This window comes from Chelonoidis abingdonii, chromosome 9 (genome assembly GCF_003597395.2).
Source record: "Chelonoidis abingdonii isolate Lonesome George chromosome 9, CheloAbing_2.0, whole genome shotgun sequence".
Taxonomy (NCBI): domain Eukaryota; kingdom Metazoa; phylum Chordata; order Testudines; family Testudinidae; genus Chelonoidis; species Chelonoidis abingdonii.
Window position 1 is genome coordinate 72,980,509 of NC_133777.1, and position 22,510 is coordinate 73,003,018.

General features: G+C 41.9%; 1 protein-coding gene across 7 annotated transcripts in view; it reads right to left on the minus strand.

The window, feature by feature from the left end:
* AKAP13 (A-kinase anchoring protein 13) overlaps positions 1–22,510 on the minus strand; it is a 344,553-nt gene that overhangs the window by 38,815 nt on the left and 283,228 nt on the right. For all 7 annotated transcript variants that reach the window (XM_075069695.1, XM_075069692.1, XM_075069694.1 and 4 more), the window contains 3 exons: positions 18,944–18,986; positions 16,804–16,936; positions 7,020–7,191 (listed from right to left, as the gene is read on the minus strand). In XM_075069695.1, coding sequence (XP_074925796.1) covers positions 7,020–7,191; positions 16,804–16,936; positions 18,944–18,986 — 348 coding nt within the window. The remainder of the gene's footprint in view (positions 1–7,019; positions 7,192–16,803; positions 16,937–18,943; positions 18,987–22,510) is intronic.

The window sequence follows — 22,510 nt, forward strand, 5'->3', positions numbered from 1 at the left end:
CTCCCACACTTATCCAACCCCCACTTTCCCCATCCCCTGCCCGCCCCCCCAACCTCGGCCCCATCCAACCCCTGCGGTCCCGGTCACCTGACTGCCCCCCAGGATCCCCTGCCCCTTATCCAACCCCACCCCATCCTGGACCCCTTAATATGCCGCCCAGAGCACTGCCAGTGCGGTGGCGTGGCTGCGGTAGGGGGGAGACAGCAGGGGAGAGGTTGGGGGACTAGCCTCCCTGGCCAGGAGCTTAGGGCCAGGGAAGGACGGCCTGGCCTGTAGTTCGCCCACCTCTGCCTTAGCGGATAGCATGTCTCTATGACTGACAAAGCAGGAGAGACCCAAGTAAGTAAAAAGCTAGAAATATTATAGTCCAATTATTTGAGTTAAAAGTACTAATAGCCCCACGCTACTTTAGGTAATCCCCTTGGCCCCTCCAACCCTTAGCTCTTAGAAATTACAACAGTAAAAATATTTTATGAAAGGGAAGAAGTGGGGAGAGGAAATAGCTCAGTGGTTTGAGCATTAGCCTGCTAAACCCAGGATTGGGAGTTCAGTCCCTGAGGGGGCCACCTAGGAATCTGGGGCAAAATCAGTACTTGGTCCTGCTAGTGAAGGCAGGGGGCTGGACTCAATGACCTTTCAGGGTCCCTTCCAGTTCTAGGAGATAGGTATATCTCTAAATATTAATCTCTAAATCTGATTCCCTTAGCATTTCTGAAGATAGGATAGGATTGGATTCCCTTGAGTCAAACCAGCCCCTCTGATTCTGGGTCTAGCTCCGATGGAGCTCAAAATCTCTCAAAAACAGATAATATTGTGATTTTCCTACCATATATATATAAAATAGTCTCAACAATTCTCAAGTGACTAGATTTCTAATAAGATAATAATAACCATAAGATTTCTCAAAAAGAACAAGAGAACTTGTGGCACCTTAGAGACTAACAAATTTATTTCAGCATAAGCTTTCGTGGGCTACAGCTCACTTCTCCGGATGCACACAGACAGAAGATATTTATACATACAGAGAACATGAAAAGGTAGAAGTACGCATACCAACTGTAAGAGTCCAATCAATTGAGATGAGCTATCATTAGCAGGAGAAAAAAAACCTTTGCAGTAATCATCAAGATTTCTGCTGTCCTGGAACAGACATTCTGTTAGAAGAGCTTGTGAGATTTCAGTGCCATCAAATTCAAACTCAAGCCCTGATTTGGCTTTGAACCTGTATTTCAAATCCTAGTCTAAACTAAATCCAGACTGAAATGTCACTTCCTCAGCTGATCTCTACAATAAAAACCCAAGCACTTAGGACAAGATAGGAGCTGGGAGCTGGGCAGGCAGCAATTATTAATTCACTTTAACTGGTGCAAAAGTCACTGGATGCTTTTATATGGAAATTCTGGACCAGCAACAAGTTTCAGCCATGCAGGGAGATTCTTCAACTCCCCTCACCCCCCAATTACAAAACCATTAATAATTACAGAAGGTAAATTTCTGCTTTGCCCAAGCTGGTATTTTACATTAAAAAAAAATGAAAGGAAAAAAAGGCCAGAATTATTCAAAAATTGACCTTTAGAAACATCTATAATATCTCCAGGTTGTTTTTAAGAAAAAGTTAATTTTTTCCAATATGTTTGGAGCAATCAGCTGGAAAAATAATCTGAATAGTTCACAGGTACATTGGCTTACAATAGGCTAAAGTATTGTAGATGTTTTTTAAAAGTCTACTCTCTTAAGAGCTACCACAGTAAATAGTGGCCATTAGTGCAGAAAAGGAGTGGAACGTGAAGTAACAAGGGCTATATGAACAACAGAACTCTGAACCAGTGTTTCTCAAACTGCGGTCGCTGCTTGGGTAGGGAAAGGCCCTGGCAGGCCAGGCCGGTTTGTTTACCTGCCGTGTCCGCAGGTCTGGCCAATCGCGGCTTCCACTGGCTGAGGTTTGCTGCTCCAGGTCAATCGGAGCTGCTGGAAGCGGCTGCCATTAAGTCCCTCAGCCTACCCTGCTTCCAGCAGCACCCATTGGCCCGGAACAGCGAACCGCGGCCAGTGAGAGCTGCAATCGGCCTAATCTGCGGATGGGGCAAGTAAACAAACTGGCCTGGCCCGCCAGGGCCTTTCCCTACACAAGTGGCGACCCCAGTTTGAGAAACACTGCTCTGGACCATTGCTGTTGAATATTGGTCATTTTAGAAGGGAGTCAACAGACTATCACCACCACAATCAGGAACTGGTTTAATATGTGAGACATGAGAACTGGCTGGTGTCCTCTAATATAATGCAGGCTGGAATACATACGTGGCAATCATCTCCAACTGAAAATTCCTTCCACGCACAAACCAAAGGGCTCCATTAACAGAAGAGGAACAAAAGGATAGAGGAAAGCCACAAAAAACAGCCAAATCATCCTAGTAAAAATTCAGACAGCGACAGTTTTACACAGAATATATGGACGTGAAAGTGTGACATATAATCAAGAAGCTGAATCTCTGCTTTATAGTTAAAGTTGTGTTGAGTTTTGCACATAAACTTGCTACTGGCACCTTCACAATGACAACTTGGTTTTGGTTTCACAAAAAAGTTTCACGTGCTGATGTGCTGCATCCCATTTCCCAAAACAAGACACTTCCTCTCTTTGGAAAGAGTTGTGCAAGTTGCAAAATGAAGCAAGGACTGCAAACCAACAAGTCCCCTGAAACCCATGTGTCTTTAATCTGACACAAAAAACCCTGCAAGAATATTTGATTCTTAGGCTTCATCTGGCCTCCTGAATATTCCATGTGTTCTATAGCGAGCTAACGTACACTGTACGTTACTCTAATTTTGACAGAAGCTGTTGGCTACACCTACACTACACAATACCAGTGGTGGCATGTCATGTATATGTAGCTACACAGGCTGCTTCCACACTGTGAGGTGTAGCTACACACGTCAGTGAAAGGTTTTGGTGGGGAGAGGCTGCGGGGATGAGTGAGCCCTTGCCAGAGCTCTTCCCCGTGCAAGGGGAATGGTCCTGCAGTGGGGAGCTGGTGGAACCTTTCCCCCCTGCCAGAGCCTTTCCCATTTTGCAGTAGGAAGCTACCCAAGCTTTCCTCCACTACCTCTGCCGCCAGAGCCTTCCCATTGCTGGGGGAATCTATTCCTGTGCCAGGGAAGGTGCGAGAAGTGGGACCCTGCTCTTTTTAGCAGTGTAGACGAGGAGGCATGAGGTTGGCAGGTAGACAGCCTATACAGTACATATTTGCATACATACTCACACCCTTCAGACATGTCTTTACTTGCCTATGCCATGCTTTGCCAGCTTTAATGCTATTTATTTATACCCATGCTAGGAGAGTTACGTGGGATGTACCCCAGATGCTGCCAAAGAAGTGGGTAGTGTAGATGTACCTTAAGGCTGTATCTACAGTATGCTACAGTGCACCGTGTGCCATTGTATAAACTATGGTGTGTGTGACTAGCCGTACGGCCTCTAATGCTCCACAATAACACCCCAGGCGGACACTGCAGGCATAAATTATAAATCTTGTTTGAAGAGAATTATGTTAACAGGAACTAGGAATCTTAGTTCATGCCTGCAGCGTCCAGACGAGGAAGCAAAAATGCAGGACTTTGGCCCACACTGCTATTCGCACCCCCACAGTCCAACCTGTCGGGTAGTATGGACAAGCCCTAAATCAAACAGGGCTGGATTACTTACACCCATCGAAGCAAAAAATAAAAACACAAATCACACAAAACTTATGCGCAAGCTATAGCCTCCTTTACACTGGACATCGCACAATGGAGTAGATGACCCTTGCGGTCCCTTCTAAGCCTATGGTTCTAGGGCTCTTGGCTAGGACATCGGATGTGTATTAAGTCACAATGCTTAGGTGAGAGAGATTTCACATGTGCATATGTAGGAGGAGATTTTGAAAGGCACAAAGAGCAGCTAGATACCCAACTTCCATGGAAAATAAATGGAGGCTGGGCACTTGATCCCCATTTGTATCTTTGAAAATCTTCCCCTTGCTCTCTGCATGCCATGACTGACGGACGGCAGGGAAGCAGCGACGGTCATTGTGTAGCAGAGACATTTAATACCGTTGTTTGATAGTAACAGTCATCTTACTTTTTTGTGTCTATATTTGTTTTATGAGGACAGGCCCCTAGGCAACGTCCATTGTGTGCCACAGCCTACGCTGTGTGCATGCATATTCACTTAAAACAGGGGTTCTCAAACTGGGGGTCGGGACCTCTCAAGGAGTCACGAAATTATTACACGGGGGGTCGTGAGCTGTCAACTCCACCCCAAACTCCATTTGCCTCTGGCATTGTTAATGGTGTTAAATATATTAAAAATTGTGTTTATTGGGGGGAGAGGTTGCACTCCGAGGCTTGCTGTGTGAAAGGGGTCGCTAGTAGAAAAGTTTTGAGACTCACTGACTTAAAATAAACCTTGCATAGTTTAAACCTGTATACTGAAAGGAAATGCAACACATAAAAGTACATCCAGGACAATGTTAATTTTATAGGCATGGAACATGTATCCCTATCTGCACAGGTCCACAGACAGTCAGGAATTTATTAACAGCTACTTTTTGGAGCAAATTAAGCTCATCAGAATGTAATAAGTTAAATCAGGTGATGTTTTCTTTCCTAAATGGATTGGGAGGATTTAAAAAATCAGCACAGGAGGGGAGACGATGGATTAAAGCAAGCATAATTGTTAAAATTTTCCACTTCCTGGCAGATTAACATGGACCAGGCTTTGTACAATTATGCTGCTGTCTTTTCTCCTTCAGGAAACGCCAAAGCTGCCTCTGACTCTAGAGATACAACTAGTTATTGTTCCCTTCCCTTCCCTCAACAATTTTAGACGCTGGTCATCTATTGCAGTTGAGTGTCCTTGTGCTGCCTGCCAAATGGGTGAATGCTGCAGTCTGCATCCTCTAGGAGAACAGGCCATTCATAGCTTCCTATTTCGCAGTAGTCTGGGGCCAGAGCCTCTTTCCCAATGGAAAGGCAACACATGCTGAACAGGTCTCAGATTAGCAACCAAACACCATGTTGAGAGCCAGTGGACTCTGCTTCCGACCAGGAGAGGTACTTATAAATACATTGTATTGTTTCTAAACATGAGGATAAAAATTATCACTGATTCAATAGCAAGCGATCAACAGCATAGGGCAGTTTTCTAAATATCTTGCAGTTTTGAACTGTAAACTGAAGGAGTGACTGTTTTGGTCTCTGCTGAACTAAGTCTGACAACCTTCCTGAATTCACGTGGCAGATTGTAATGTGAAGAACATTCTGCTTAGGGGCTAGAACAAGAACATCAAACTAATTTAAATAGACATCCATATCTCCCAGTGGCCAACGTGCTGGCTATGTTCCATTTAGGTTTGGCACAATTTGATTTTTTCTATTTTTGACGATTTTTATCAATTTTTAGTTTTAAGATTCCCTTCCCCATTTTTAAAGATTTTTTTCCATTTGTAACTACTTTTATTTTTACAGCTGTAGAGTTGGGCTAAGCGCAGTGCTGACAGTTGGGTTGAAGAGGTGTCCCTGTGCAACTAAGGGATCCAAAACTTTGGGGTGCAAGGTGCAGCGGATGCTGCGGTCATCATGGTGCAGCAGAAAGACAACCCCAGCCAGGACTGGAAGAAGGAGGAGGAGGAGGAACAGGTTCCCAGCTGCAAAGACAGCAAGGTGGCTACCTCCGCAGCCAGGGACGATGATGACGACTCCTCACAGTCTTGACCAGGGGTATCTGCTTTGCCTCCCTACCTCACCTTGCACCTGCAGGGATCATGTGTCGTTGGCCCTGAGGCAGGGCAGGAGAGCTTTATTGTCATGGACCCACTTGCTCACTCAGAGGGCTCCCTGCAGGCATGCTGACTGTTACCCACAGATTTTTTTTTTTCTTTGATTTCAGTGTGGCAGCTGAAATTGACGTTTACTGACAGTTATCGATTAAAATCAAATGTGGCCAAGCCTAGCTACATTATACTTAGAGTGTTGATTACATATTTCACAACACGAATGCATTTATACATATACGCCTTCCCCTCTAATATTCACCCTATGCATGCATCAATAAATAGCTGTTGTTCATACAGTGTTTTCAATGTTATATACTACATATCCTTTGAGACTACATTAGTCAAAGCCAACAGCTACTACTAGGCAGAGAATAAACTACCTGTTTTTTGTTTTTGTTTCTGGCCAGCAAGGTTTGTACCTGACTCATCAGGAAGAAGTAAGCACATCTCAGGAACCTGGAAATTCCCCTTACCAAAAGCACTTGAATGCACGGTAAGATGTATCAACGAGCGGGGAAACTACTCTTAACCTTTAGAGCACAGGATTTACTGAGGTCTGAAAGCTGTTTAAATAGAACTGCTACAACTGACTAAACTTGCAAAGAAACATGGCAGTCCTTTGATCTGAGCCACATCATCACCACCATGCACATATGCGATGGGAAAAGGGTGAGTGTATTCTAATTTCATAATGTTGTGTTGCTGCCACCAAGAACTCACTGGAACACTGAATCAGTATTTGCTGGAGCTAAAGCAGGAGGTAGGCTAGGGATAGGATAGAGAGTTCTCTTTTTCCTGAAGTTAAAATGGAAAACTAAACAGTCATGATCCAAGCTAGCTTCCTTATCACCCCCAAAAGCTTTAATAATTTATCTCAGTCCCAAGCACTAGTAATACACCAGAGTCCTGATCTGTTACCTCTAAACAGATACAGATGACAACACTGAACAGCATCATACCTGTAAACTGGTCCAAACATCAGCTATGAACTAGACTGAAACCCAGTCTCCATATCACTTGAGAGTCATATTTGAACCCTTGCTACCTGACGTGAAAGGCTGATGCATTAATCAGATCGGGTTCTCCCTTCTCCCTGATCAGAATTCTCAAACTTGTAGGGGGAATAAAGCAAAAGATCCATGACCAGCATCCTGATTCTGGCCGACAAGCTTTCCACCAACAGTGGATCACAAAGGAAAAACGACTTACTTGCACAGAGGTGTGAATCTTTGTTGAAAGGTTTCATACAGTGGTAACAGTTAACTGGACCCACGGTAGGGGTTGCACTGAAGAGGTGTCCATTTAACATCTTCTTGTCTTTTTCCTTCTCCTTGGAATCTCTGTCCTTCTCTTTTGTCTTCTCCTTATCTTTCTCTTTTTCCTGCAAAGGGAAAAAGGACCTGTAGAGTCTAGTGACAAATCCCTCATGGCTGAAGCTATGAGTACATTGATCCATACACACCTTACCAAAAGCCATGTGTATTCATAGATCTCAGTTAGGGAAGCAAATGTGCAGCCTCCACAGAAAAGAATTAACACTATAGATTTCCTGCGTCCTCTCTCTACACAGGCATTTTAAAGTATAGCAGCTCAAGAAATTAGGTCTCTTCTCATCAAAGCATCTGTGTTTCTTCCCATCTTTGTCTTTAAACATACACCCTGGTTCTGATCATCACTAATGGCACTCTCTTCAGCACTTCCAACGGATTGTAGCATAATTAAAACAAAATGTTTGTGTAGGCCAAACTTTCAATGTGAAGTTAATTTTCACAGCCAATGTAAAAAATAATTTTTATAAGTGTATTTTAAAGAAGAAAGATGGACCTTTATTTTGGGGTGGGCTGATAGAATTCTGTTCCTTATCTTCCTCTTCACTAGTTTGAGCTGCCTTCTTCAGTTTCATTCAATCAGCTGTGAATAATCTCCTTGGGGATATGGATTTTTCACAAACTTTCTATCAGTAGCACAGTAGAGTAGGTTGATTTACTGAACTATGGCTAAATGGGACTACAGGTTACCTAGTACCAGCTTGTTCACTGTGCTCTGTCGTTCTTAACTGCAGAGACCAGTAAAGGCAGATGATGGCTACTTTGCAAAGCCTAGGTTCTGAGCTCCCCATGTCTCGACAGCAGGGGAGATAAGACTGCTCAGATACATAGACTAGCATCAAAGCATTATATAAAATCTTAAAGAGGCCACACTGGTTACACTCAGCTTTGGGAATCCAGAGCACAGCTGCTTTTGGCAAGCTAACTAGCAAAGCCTTCAAGCCCATCCGCTCTGATTTTCAGAAGGGTACCTTCTCCTTCCCACAAAGAGATTGTTGTATCAGCAAGATTACGCTGCTTTAAATATGCAGGCTTGAAGTTCCCTCCCAATCTTGAAGCTTAATGGGTGATCAAACTAAGTCACAGAAAATGCAAACATTCCCGTTTGCACAGCCTGAGGTAGCAGATGACTAAATACTGAGACGATGAAAAAATATAGGAAATGACAATATGTTGGTTTCCTTCTAGGTTTGGAAGTCCCGTTAAATATGGATCATAACTTACATCAATCACAGGGATTTTAGCTCTCTAGTATGTGGCCTGCATCACTGCCACCTTCATGGGAGTTGCACATGCAAAATACAAATGTGAATAATATTCAACCCTTCAACGAATATATATCTGCACATACACAAAAAATTTAACTGCTCATTACACAATGCAACCCCATTATCATCTCAGCGATAATCACTTCTATCGCAATGGATTATTGAGACCATGATGGCTTTTGTAAGAGAAGTCATAATGGAAGCTGAAGTGAAATTATGAAGGTTTTCTGTGGATTTATATGTTGTTAATGATATGTAACATGCCTAGAGCTAAACATTTTTCCAGTAGAGGTCTAAATAAACAAACAAAAGATCTCTCCTGCTGCTCAACAGTAGGACTGAGGAACAGCAACAAAGCAGTGAATACCAGGACAGTGAATACAAGTTCTGCAGTCACCATGAGGAAAACTTTGAGCCTTTGATGTCACATGCAAATAATTAGTAACAAGTTTAACATTTCTGTCTGTCTCTCTATGAATCCAAAGCTGAGTCCATCCCTACATGGCCTTTAAACTAAAGCTGACTACCTCGGTTACTGGCCCCCGAGCCCCTCTCTCTATTGCATTCACAGAAATGAAAGATACTTAGGATGCAGTATTAAATGTGACAATCTTATCTGGCACAGACAAACCTGAAATGGCCAGCAGTCTCCTAAACCATCTGGACTGGATTAGAACCCTGTGACCTCCAGGTGACCTCCCATTCACAATCTGCTGAACTGTGCAAATCCAGCAGAGTTCACTTTGGAAGGGGCTCAGGACTTATACTCTGTAAGGGTGGTAGCAAATCAAGACCAAAAGGTTTGCTTGAATGTCAGACTCTGAGGAACTCAGACCTCCAAAGGAAGGATCTTACTCTCAGCCAGACTCTATGCCTCTGTGAACACTTAAACCCTCCTAGCTATGCTAAAAGAGAGCCACTCCCAGGGAGTGCAGCTGGTATTTAACAGACAGGTTTTTTGTAATTTGGTAATTTGGGGGTCTGGGACATTAACTGTCCTTTATGATTTTATAAAGAAAGAAAAAACATTTTAAAAAAACTAGATGATTTCAGTTAGACACAGGAAATACTGCACCACCTTTAGTAAGCAAAAAGCCAACTTTCATATGGTGGGTTAACACCACATCACAAAGCACTACCTTAAAATGAAATGTTCTTCCTACACTACACATTACTGAAGCTTCCTTCAAATAACAGCATGAAAATAGAAGTACTTTTCTTCCATAAAAAACACACCAGCATGGTTGAAGGAACCAGTTCACTGGGCAGCGTACTTAAGCATCAGATTTCAGTGTGAAACAACAGTTAAGTTCTTACCTCCCAATGCGTCAGTCCTACTAGTCTCACTGTTATTTCAGGTAATTCACTAAATCTACACCGTTTTACCGACATGCTTTCCCAGGGACAGAAAAGCACTGTTCTCTACACGTATTAGTCCATAGTGACAGCACACTGGTCTGCTCAGTCTGCCACAACAGACTACTGGGAGAGGAAGTCAGATTGCTTGGGCAAGGGAGAGAGGGAGGTCTGTTTGCTGCTGACTTCCTTAAAGATGATTTTAACTATTTTGTGGCTGCTTGTATCGCATTTTTCCCTAGCTAGATCTGTTTACAAAAATCAGAGGGGCAGTGGCAAGAGGAAATGAATTTTAAAAGGAAAGTGGCACTTAAATTGACGTCCAGAACTTTAAAAGAGATTTAATAAAACAACCCCACTATGATACTTAGGGCATTTATGAAAAGAAAATTTTATTCTGTTAGAAATAGATACACATTTAGTGTACCTCACCAGTATTTAGTACTTTTGCAGTACTCTATTTATCAAAACATTTCTCATACAGATGGCTAGAGAGGTTGCTTTTGTATATCTCTAGCTACTGTTTTTCGTTTGTTTTTTTTTTTAATTACAGATGTTTACAATCTCAGTTCTTTGAAATGTTATTTTCAAAAGCCTGTGGTGTTTAAAACTCCCTGGATGCAGACACTTACTTTAACTGCACAAGTGAATGACAGGAGAAATTACTTGCCCTGCTTTTCTTAATTTGATTCCATATTTACTGTCATTCCCCAGAAATTCATTTTGAAAAGGGAAGCAGCTCTGAATATTTTTCTGACTAAGAGCAATATCACACAGTAAAGATCGTGTGCATATGAACCATTATATGAAATTGAGTTGAATGGAGTTTCACCAATGTAAATCTGAAGTAACATGATGATGCACATTAGACACACTGGTAAAATTACCCACTTATCTATTTCCCCCTTTATTTTTAATTTCCCTTTTGCCTATATGTCTCCTTTTTCATTGTTGCTAACATAATTTTTTAAAAATATATATTGGTCATGGTCTTTGTCAGAAAATTCATTTTATAACTGATCTTAGAAAACTGCATTATCTAAATCCAAGTTCTGAGCAGAGCAAAATCTGTTAGGAGCAACTGTATGTTTATGCCTCTTGCTCTACTAGAAACAGTTAGAACAACCAACCAAATCTTCCTGTTCTACTTCCTCTTTCAAGGGTTGTTTTTTGTCTTTCATGTTTTAATCTAAAAAACTCTTCTTCTCTGTGACGATCCAGTGCTCTGAGAAACGTGAACCTGTGTTTCTCAGACTTACTGTGTAAAATTGCAGTAATTAACACAAAAATATCCCAAAACAAGAAGAAAAAAAAAAAGAGTGTTTGACTTAGATATCACTCTGCATTGCCAATTAGTAAAGAGTCAAAGCTGTTAGCTGTTGCAATTTGCGTTTACCATCTTGGAGGGACTCTTGTTTTATCAGAAAGTTTAAAAGTAGTCAAAAAAGCCAGCATGTGGCTGACTCTGTGGCTCGTGGTTTAATAGACAAAGGTATAGGAAGTACCCAGTGTGCATTCTCCATGTACTGTCTTATCCCTCATCCTAACAGAATCTTTCTCTATGTACAACTGTGATCTCCTATGAACTCCCAGTTCTTGCCTTATGGCCAGGACTGTCAGCAAAGCTCCCAGCTGTACATGATATTTCACAAATTCTCACGAATGTTTTGTATGAAGGGTTCTATATAAATACATTTGCTCATATTTAACTTTGCATTGGAGAACGGGGACAGCTGTCATATTCTTTCGAACCTGCCATAACTGGATGCAGCTCCGAGGTTGTCAATGACCACAGCATGCATCCTGTAGAGATAGATCAACAAAAGGGAACTGATCTCCCTTGCATAAGGGTGTAAAGATGTCACAAGCTCTAGATGATGCACCAGAGATGACTCCACTATTGTACATTTATTGTATTACCACACAAAAGCCTACGGTAAAAGAATGTTAAGTTTGGAAAGTCAAGCACTCAAAAATAAGGGGATGGCACAATTAAAGCTGCTTATGCTACCTTATTTCTGCTTCCTGGTGCATATGCATTATGATATAGTCTAATTATATATCATATACCAGGGATTGGCAACCTTTGGCTCTCACTTGCTGCGGTCACTACTCCAGGCCAATGGGGGCTGCGGGACGTGGTGGCCAGCACATCCCTCAGCCTGCGCTGCTTCCTGCAGCCCCCACTGGCCTGGAGTGGCAAACTGCAGGCAGTGGGAGCCGCCATCGGCTGAACCTGCGGACGCGACAGGTAAACAAACCAGCCCGGCCCGCCAGGGGGCTTGCCGAGGTAAACCGATCCCTGTCATATATTTTTTTTTTTCCAGAGGACTTATTCAGTGCACAGGATGGATGATGCTCACTGAACAAGAGGTTATTCAATATTTTGCTTTATCCCCATTGTTCAGTGTGCAGTCCCACAACTTATTTACAGCACATTATTCAAACCCTGCTCTAAAGGAAGAATCATTAATTTCCTTTTACATTTTGGAATGGCACTCATCATTACCGTATCTGACTGCTTCACAAACATTAATGAATTAATTTTCACAGCCCCTGCAAGGTGATGTGGTATTATGCTTCATATTTTACAACGGGGAACTGAAGCCCAGAGAGGTTACGGTCAAAAGATTCCACTACTTTTGGGTGTCCATTCTGAGATGCCTAGAGCCTGACTTTTCGGAGTAGTTAGCATTCTGCAGCATCTCCCAGTCACTTCAGCTGCACTTGGAGAGCTCATCTCTTTTGCAAATTACACCCTAGGCTTTCAAGACAGGCACCCAGAAAATGAGGAACACACATTTAGTAGCCACATGTGTAAAGTTTGGTTTCAGTGACTTGTCCAGCATCTCAGAGGAACTCTGTAGCAGAGGAATGGATAGAAGCCAATTCTCCAAGGTAGCATTCAACTGCCTTAACCACGGGACTATCCTTTCTCCTCCTGCAGTCTCCTGCCTCATTTCATTACACACTTTCCAGTTTTGGCAACACATGAGACAAGGGTCCTACATTCAACAGTCTACCTCACTACAAAAGCATAATTCATCCCCAGAGCCCAGTCCATCCCATGCACAGAACAGTGCTGGGGCCCTGAGAAAAAATTAGTATGTGATCATGTTATTAAAGAGAGAATCATAATGCATGCGCATTATGAATTAAGGTTGCACATGCACATGCAACCTTAATTCTGGCATTCCTAACTTTTGAGTGCTTGACTTTGCAACTTTAGTGTTTTATCCATGTCATTTTTCATGTGCAATTTGCTATGTCTTTAAAAAAGCAAACTGGAAAAACAGAAATCTCATCACATGGAACCTATAGCACAGACCTCTACCACTTGAATGAATGGAGTAACTGATAAAAGTAGAACGCTGTCATCCTCTATGACAGTGTATCCCAAACTTGGGATGCCACTTGAGTAGGGAAAGCTCCTGGTTGGCCGGGCTGGTTTGTTTACCTGCTGCATCCGCGGTCCGGCTGATCGCAGCTCCCAGTGGCCACGGTTCGCTGCTCCAGGCCAATGGGAGCTTCTGGAAGTGGTGTGGGCCAAGGGACTTACTGGCCACTGCTTCCAGTGGTTCCCATTGGCCTGGAACAGCGAACCGCAGCCACTGGGAGCCCTGATTGGCCGGACCTGCGGACGTGGCAAGTAACAAACCGGCCTGGCCCGCCAGGGGCTTTCCCTACACCAGCGCCGCCCCAAGTTTGGGAAACAATGCTGTATGAGAACCAGACAGTAGAGGGGGGCTGAAACACATATTTTGCCAGAGGTTTCACAGCTATTTGCTGACAGCAGAAGAATGGAGACACTCAAGAATCGTGGGGTTCCATTTCAGCTTCTGACGGGGAGTGTGCTCTAGTGGTCATAGACCTTTCTGCCTTTGTTCCCTTCCACCCCCAAAAGTTTGGCACTTTTTGCCCCATCCCTTTTCCAATCCTGTATTTTCTCCTTCGCCCTCCCATACTCATGCTCTGCATCTGATCTCAGTCTCCTGAGCGCATTCTTGCACAGACAGTCCTGATGTCCCACTCTGGGGTCCACCTCTGAGTTCCATTCCTTCCTCACCATGGCTCCCAATCCCAGTCTGTGTCTCCTGGCTCCTTGCGCAGCCAGTGTCAGTCTTCCCCATCAACAGGCTCACCCTCTGATCTCGGTTCTCGTCCCCCTCGGGTTCCAAGTCCCTTTGCCCAGCCAGTCCCAGTTCCAGTCTTCATCTGATCTCTCTCTCCCACCCTACGGACTGCCAGTCTCCTTGACCAGTTAGTCCCAGCCTCTCCCTAGCTCCCAGTCTGATGTCAGCCCCCTGCCCTCCCACGTACCTTTTCCCCAAGGCTCCTTGTCCTAATCTACTCCCTTTGCCCTCCAGGTATGGACTCTTGTTCCTCAGCATTTGCATCACCAAGCTTCCACAGCAGTGAAAACACAAGCAAGATAGTTTCCCTGCCCTTATTTCCAGTGTATGTCCTTAATCTCAAACCAACTGCAGGAAAAGTCTGGCTCCCCCTCTGCAGCCTTTGTGCTGCAGCATTGTCAGTGGAGATGGAAATTTTGCTGAAATTAGCCGTCAAACACTATCATGTCTCTTACTGAACATGTGCAAACTGATATTCTTCAAAAGCTTATAATTTGGCAAATGTGGGCATTTTCCCCACAAGAAAAGCAAGAAGTATATTCCTAACACAAAGGCAACCCTTCTGCCAAATCACAAATTCTTGCCCCAATGCATGGAGATGCTGGAGCTTCTCAATGAACCAAACGTATGAACGTTTTCAACACTGGCAAAACAAAGTATTTTCCCCTAATCTTGTTCCTGTAAAAGCCGTAAGTATTTCTGCTGAAACTAAAAAAACCCCACACTCAGGGGAGGCACCCAACATAGAAATCTGTTCTAGTCTAGCAAAGTTAGGAGCAACTGGCAACCGGCTCTTATAACGGGAAGTGCTGGGCAAACTCAAGTATATGTGGCGCTACCAGCACCGCCTCAAATAGTTTTTTTTGCCAACCACAACACATTCTTTGTCATTGTTTATTAATAACATGACAAGGTCTCTATTACTATTATTATTATTAAAGAGCCATGTCCTCCACAAGATCAGAGGAGACTATAAAGAACATGTGGGACAGACAAGCAGGTCTGTTTTGCCTGAACTGAAAATATAGCAACACACTTATATAGCAAGTGTCATCACTGGAACCAGAGATTCAAATTTAATGGAGCCCATGCGTGTTTCATATCTTCAATGGAATAATATAATTGTAAAAACTCCCGTCACTCAGTATTAAGGGAAAAATCCATCACTACTTATGAGACAGTATCTCTTTAAAAACAAAAAGGCTTTGGGGGAACATTCAGCCAGTTGAGCTATTACATTGGGTGAATCCAGTGTATGAGGAAGAGAAATAAGAAGGCAAAATCTGAGTGGCACTGGCACCCACACTAAAGACAAAGGCATGTGCACTATATTCTTTATATATCACCGTTTTCCTGTTGCTAGTTTGCATTATTGCCTCAACTTGCCTTTATAATGATTTCCCCCCTACACAGCAATGTTTCACCGGGAGGAAACCTGATCTCTCCAGCCAATGAGGATTCTCCAGAGTTCTCAGAGCTGCATGGAATGGTACATTTATCTGTGGGCTTTGGAAATTTGGAGAGGTGCTAATGTTTTAAATAATCAGTGATCAGGTGCTAAAAACACAGACACTTTTTAACTGCGAGGTGGAAATTACTATAATCACTCCCATTTAGTATTGCAAATTCTGCTAGTTTTCCTTTGCCCACACAAATTGCAGTTTTTTAGAAAGGTTTGCACTGCACTATTGTTTTGGGCAGTCACAGCTTATGACACAATAAGATGTGCACAGCTGGGTAAATCCTTGCAGACAAAACAGCTTTTCCCCTTTACATATAGGGACCAACAACAAACCTAACTGTAGAACACTAGATATTTGTTTTTGCTTTTTCAATAACATGTTCCTTAAAAGGACACATTCCATATTGATACATTTACATTTTGACCCAGTTCTCCTCCCTCTCCATATAACTGTTTACATAGTCTGCTTTGTTCTCCAAAATTAAATAAATAAATAAATGCGTTGTTCTAAATAAATCTAAAAATCAATGTCAGCAGCTCAGCCTCCAGCTGAACAAACCAATGTCTCTCAGGATCAATGGAATGCCATTACATAAAGGAAAATTTAGGCTGAACATCAGGTAAAACTCTACCTAACAGTGGGATGTATCAGATCGTGGAATAACCTCCCCAAGAAAGTGGTGGGTACTTGCATAGCTTGAATCCCTGAAACCTTTGGAGAGCAAAGTACTAGGAAATGCCCTATAGAGAACAGCCCTGCATTGGCAGGGGCGTAGAGTAAACAGGATAGAATACGTCTTTTCCACCTCTAATGTCTGTGATTCTATTTTTGTTATATTTCTAGCACAAGAGTACATCAAACTCTGTAAAGAAATCAATTTCAGCATCAGGTTTCCCAGAGGTTGTTACAGACGTGACAGAGATTTTAGAAGTGTTTAAAATACCTTGAAAGACCATCTTTCAGAAATGAGCCTATTGCCTTTCACCAAAAGCACCCTGTTTTATCAGAATAACTAGCGTTTCCAAACATTAGATTTAAATTTGTTTTCATTACATTTATGTCTCTGTTATAGAATGACCAGATAGCAAGTGTGAAAAATCGGGGCAGGAGGTGGGGGCTAATAGGAGCCTATATAAGAAAAAGCCCCAAAAAATCAGGACTGTCCCTATAAAATCAGGACATCTGCTCACTCTAGTTTGTTATTCATTCTATGGGTCACATCCCAAGAATTTAAAAGTCCGGTTGAAATCGGTGGTAATTCCTGGTGTTCACCACTGGGCACTATGTTAGACTGAACATATTTCTTTGAGGCCGAACAGGATTCATTTAGGAGCTCTCAACAACCCACTAAGAAGTCTTATTCACAGGGACGTGAACATTAAGCACATGGGACTAACATAATAAACATGATTAACAACAACACATGGGCACCAGATGCCACTTACTCTGCTCTTCTTGCTGCTGGACATTTTATTCCTGAGGTAGCTGAAGGTGCGACTGACTTTTGTTCCACTTTTCCATTCTAAATCTTTTCTGGAGGGGCTGGGAGGCTGGATGCTGCTGCTCTCTTCAGACACTCTAAAGCCAAAAAACAGAGACTGTGGGTTTTTTAATTTTTTTTTTCCAGATCATGCAGAACAGGGAAAAACGACTAGAGGAAAACTTGCATGGTGTCAAGTATCGGGGGTAGCTGTGTTAGTCTGTATCCACAAAAACAACAAGGAGTCCGCTGGAACTTTAAAGACTGACAGGTTTATTTGGGCATAAGCTTTTGTGGGTAAAGTAAAGTGAGTTTTTTTTAACCCATGAAAGCTTATGCCCAAATAAATGTGTTAGTCTTTAAAGTGCCCCCAGACTCCTTGTTGTTTTAGAGGAAACCTTGTTTTTTTTATATGAATAATGACAAGCTAAAGATTAAACGCTAATCAGCCACTTACTCACATGTTGCAAGAGACCTTCTTTGGTAACATTTCTGTACTTAGTCTCAAACTATGACATTGTGCCCTCTGCTGCTTTAAGGGAGAAACAGTTTTTCATTAACACAGTAGTCAGCAATTTCCCACTCTGTATGGCTATACATACCCAGTCTCAGTCTTAATGTATTGGCATAAATTGCAGGTGTCTTCCATAATACACACAGATCAGATAGTTATAAAGAAAGATATGTAGTGAAATCTGCACAAAGGACAGTCTCCACTCGGAAGCATCATGTCTATAAAGTACCCTCAATATTTCCAGTACAATTTAATTAGAGCTTTTGTTAAAAATGATCTTTGCTAGACTACTAGTTTTTACTGGTCCCTTAAAGCAGACCAAATAGGACTCAATTTCTGTTTATTTTTTAATCTACAGGTTCATTTCATGTCAAACTTTGAGCTATCAATAATTTCAGAAGGAGCTGGTGAAAGGGGTGCAAAGCCAAAAGAGAAGTCATATTGTGGTGGTGACAGTGGATAAAACGATTGTCCTGGTACTCAGCAAATAGGAAGCTATGTCAGAGATTTCAGAAAATAACACACTGCTGTGCACTTAAGAACATTTTACAAGGCTGTTACACTGCAAGCTGTGTGGGGCAGGGACCATCTTTTTGTTCTATCTGTACAATGCCTAGCACAATGGGGTCTTGGTCCATCAGTGTGGCTCCTAGGGGCTACCACAGTACAAATAAATAGGAGCATTTTTATTACGTTATGGAAAAGGAGGCACCAGGTCCTATAAAAACATGCACCATTTCCTGTCCAAATCCTCAGCATGCACTGTAAGAATTAAGTTCCAAAGGAGAAAACTAAAATACCTCCTCCCCCCAACACTCCTCCACTCCAAAAGAAAAGGAAAGACTGTAGGGATGTACATAAAGGAGTCATATTCCACATAAAATACACAGTCTTTCCAAGACATGGCAGAATACAAAAGTGAAGCAGTCAGCTGAAGAAACCAAAGGGAGAGAAAAACAGCAATAAAAGGTGCTCAAGAGCCTTCTGGGCAAGTCAGACAAGCCAGATCTGCCAGGAGAAGTAGCACAAAGTGTGAAGTAGTGATCAAAGACCCAGCTCCCTGATGCCACAAATGCTATCTTGCCCCCATGCAGAAAGGAACTATTAAAGCAAGCATCCCGTCAGAACAGAGGATCTCTGCTTACAGCCACGCAAGGATGAACAAAGTATATCTAAAAAACAAAAGAATCTCTGCAATCATAAAAAAAATCGACAAGGGGAAAGGGAAAAAGTGGCAATAATATTTGGGTCTTGTGTAAATGTATGTTGATTAATAATAAAATAATATTCTAAACTTTTATTATTTGTGAATAAACATAAACATCCAGAATTAACCGCTGTTCAGGAAAAGACAGCTGCATGGATGGACCCGTCTTCATTCCCAGTGTGGCAATTTTAAGAAATCTTTTATGATTCTAAATTGTTCTTCAATGTACAAAAATATTGGCCTGGTTCTCAGAGGGTCTGAGCACTTGCAGATCCCACTGAAGTTGAGAGGGGCTAGGAGTGCTCAATACTTCTAAACAAAATAATCAGATCTATATTTTTGGCATTTCAGCAGAGTAAAGATCAGACCATCACAGTACTGTACCTCTGAGACAATGAACTACTGGTGCTGTTGAACGATCGTGTGCCTGGAAAAGATTAAACAAAAATGTTAGACAGCGAAGTCTTGCCCACAGTAGTGCTAAAAACATAGTTCCTGGATTTAGGTAGTTTATGAAAAAGAGGGGACAGTTTAGAAGTTAAGGGCTCAGATATGTTTCTTCATGTGCCATCAGGAAAGAACGTTCACCACAGCCCGTGGGATTCCGAGTTAGTGACAGAGGTGGAAAAAGAGATGGGTTGCTTAGCAGTTTTATCATTCACCACCTGTAAGGCAAAGGATGTGAATCTGGGATTTTCACTCATACATTATGAGTGCATAATTCCAAACTGCTAATTTAATTACAATAGGTGAAAATGAGAAACACTTCCTCAGTGCTTTCATTTATACTCCAACAGAATGAATCTATTGTAAAATATGTCCTTAGTTCATGTATAAAACAGAATTCTAGTTAATAAAATTATAGTTCATTTTCCCCTCACAACCCTTAAGCATGTAATAAAAGGATAAGGGAAACAAGAGAAGCCTTATTAATTTTTCCACTGAAATGTCTACAGAGGCAGAGCTTAATTACCCAAAATTGTGCTCTAGGAAAAACCGATGTACAACATGCTACTGAAGTCCTCCAGTGACACAAACTCCTCTTGTTCACCAAGAAACCTGCCTACATAGTCTGCTTGGAGCAGATTATCTAGCTGATGCTAGATGTTATTGAGTAGCTGCTTAGTATCTGGGAGTGCTAAAAATGCAAACAAATCAATTCAGACGGAGAAAGATGCCTGCTCCTTCCTCCAGGAACTAGGCATGGCAGGACTCTAAAGGACCCCTTTAAAGTATTTTCAAACATGCTACGATGACAGCAAGCAACATAGCTGGTCTTATTATTAGGATTTTGTAATTGCCACAAGAACAATAGTACTTTGGCTTCAAACACTGTTAACAGAAGTTAGAACTAAGAGCTAATGCAAATGAACTTAGCACTTGGCATCCGAAGCAAAGGGCAGATCAGTACCCAGAAGCTATAAAGTTTATTAAAATACCACACTTCTTCAGGATCGGCCCAGCCCCACTTCTAAAATAAATAAATACAGTCTCAATTGCTGACTACAGTTCCTAGAATAGCATAAGAGAAGGCTATTTTTTGTTACCTTTCATTCTTGGATATTCATGAATTAAACAGTGGTCTAACCTGGTCACCTAATCCTGGTTTAAGAGACACTTTTTGTATGTCCTCTGTGGAGCCTTTAGTCTAGCAAGTGATCTGTCTCAAATCCATCACATAGTGCAATGATATTCATTCAATCAAGCTCCATACCATTTACTATCTATCTCTGGTTTTTGAATAGTGCCTATTACCTGAGTATCTAAGTATTGAACAAGTAATTTAAAGGCTCAAACTGTTGTCCATGGTGAACCTCATAGTGGACTCTGCTTTTCACATCCACTTCAATCTACTCGTCAACACAGGTTAAACCTCTTTGCTCGCTCACTCGCTCTCTATATATTTAACCATCATCTGCCTTGACTGAATTTAAACACGCCATATAAAACCTATGAAGTATTTTACCATCCTATACTGTCACCAGAATAAGTGGGATGAAGCAATATTTAATCAAGAGCTGCAATAATTTGTTGTTCATGATCCAGTTTTCAGTATCTCTGAATTCCTGAGCTGCATGGCATTTCAACTATGCAGTTGCTGTTCATCCCATATTGTGCGACAATACTTTACCTTGAACAGAGAGAATCATTAACAGTGGTGTGCAAACTAACTCAGACAAAATAAGAACCAACCCAAATTCGGAACTAAACTGCTTTTTATTAAACTTAAATGTTTTCAAAAAGGACTGTATGACAGCATTCAGATACCTGTTATATTCGCCATAAAAACAGACAGAGGGAGGGACAGAGAGATTTTCCTCCCTCAATACTTTTCTGTATTCCTTCTACCTCAGTGCTTCCTGGCTCTGCCTGGAACCAAAAGCGGAAGTGCTGGGCAATAGCGAGAAAATCTCATCAGTGCCATGACTGGATAGCACCTGAAAAAGACTACTCTTTTGAGATTTGCAGCCCCACTGTGCAACTCCAATGAGTCTGGATAAGCAGCCAAGCTTTTGGGTGCTTATCTGAACCTTCAGAGCTTCACCATCAACAATAATTTCACATGGTAGATGGACTTAGAATAATTCATAAGTTTCGTGATACAGGAAGAAGCTGCAGGAGTATCATATTCCAATGAGAATGCCTGAATGACAGAAAACAGCTTGCAGCGCCCTAGGCCAGCTAGTAATTAAACTCAAGGGGGCCAAAGAATTCCAAAAGCCTGCTCACAACCAACTAAACCTTCCGTAAAATGTACAGACCAGCTCGTCCGGTCATAATTTACCCATCTGAAATCTGTAACTTGTTCAAAAAAAAAGGGCAATCTAAATATATGATTGTGTCATTCCAAAGGATGTGTAGAGATACTGGAGGAAGGTAATTAAAATGCACACTTGATCTAAAAGCAAATGCATCCATCTCCTCCGTCAGATATGAGCCCTGGAGAGGTGGAAAAAATACAAGTCTAGGGTTTTTGTATCTAAAAATATCTGTGGCTAAAGCAACATTTATATAAAGCCGTCACAGAACTGTTTGAATGAGAGAGATTACAACAAACACCCAGAAAATAGGAGCACAGGACATAGGTCCTCTTGGGTCACTGAGTCCAGTCTCCTGTTATTGCGGGCAACTCTATCATATGATCAGATTACACTTCTACCTCGATATAACGCTGTCTTTGGGAGCCAAAAAATCTTACTGCATTACATGTGAAACTGCGTTATATCGAATTTGCTTTGATCCACTGGAGTGCGCAGCCCCGCCCCCCTCTGGAACACTGCTTTACTGCGTTATATCCAAATTCATGTTATATCAAGTCATGTTATACCGAGGTAGAGGTGTATAAAGGTGTCAAGTTCCATCTTCAAAGCAGTGTGGTAATTTGCCCCCTGTACTCCTATTGTTCCAAAAACTCACCTCTATGATGGTTAGAAACCACCTTATTTCCAGGTAAATTTATTCATGGTCAATTTACACCCATTTGTTCTTGTACCAACATTGCAATAGCTCCTATCCCACTTCGATGTTTACCCTCAATGTATTTAGAGAGAGCAACCGTATCCCCTCTCAGCCTTTGTTTTGATAGGCTAAACCTTTTTAGACGTCTTGTAACATCGACTCTCCATTCTTCTGATCATCCTAGTAGCCCTTTTCTACTAGTTTGAAGTCAAATTTCTTCCAGTTTGAACTCATATTTCTTCAACAGGGTGATCAGAACTGTTCATAGTATTGTAGATGAGGTCTGACCAGTGCCTTTTACAAGAGCATTAATACTTCCCTATCTCTACAGGAAATATCTCACTTGATACATCCCAGGATCGTATTTGTTTTTTTCTGTGACTGCATTACATTAGTGGCTCATAGTCATCCTACAGATGATTAATAAAACCAGGTCTTTCTTCTTCTCTCTCATTTCCAAGTGATGAACCCCCAGCTTATGGAACATTTTTA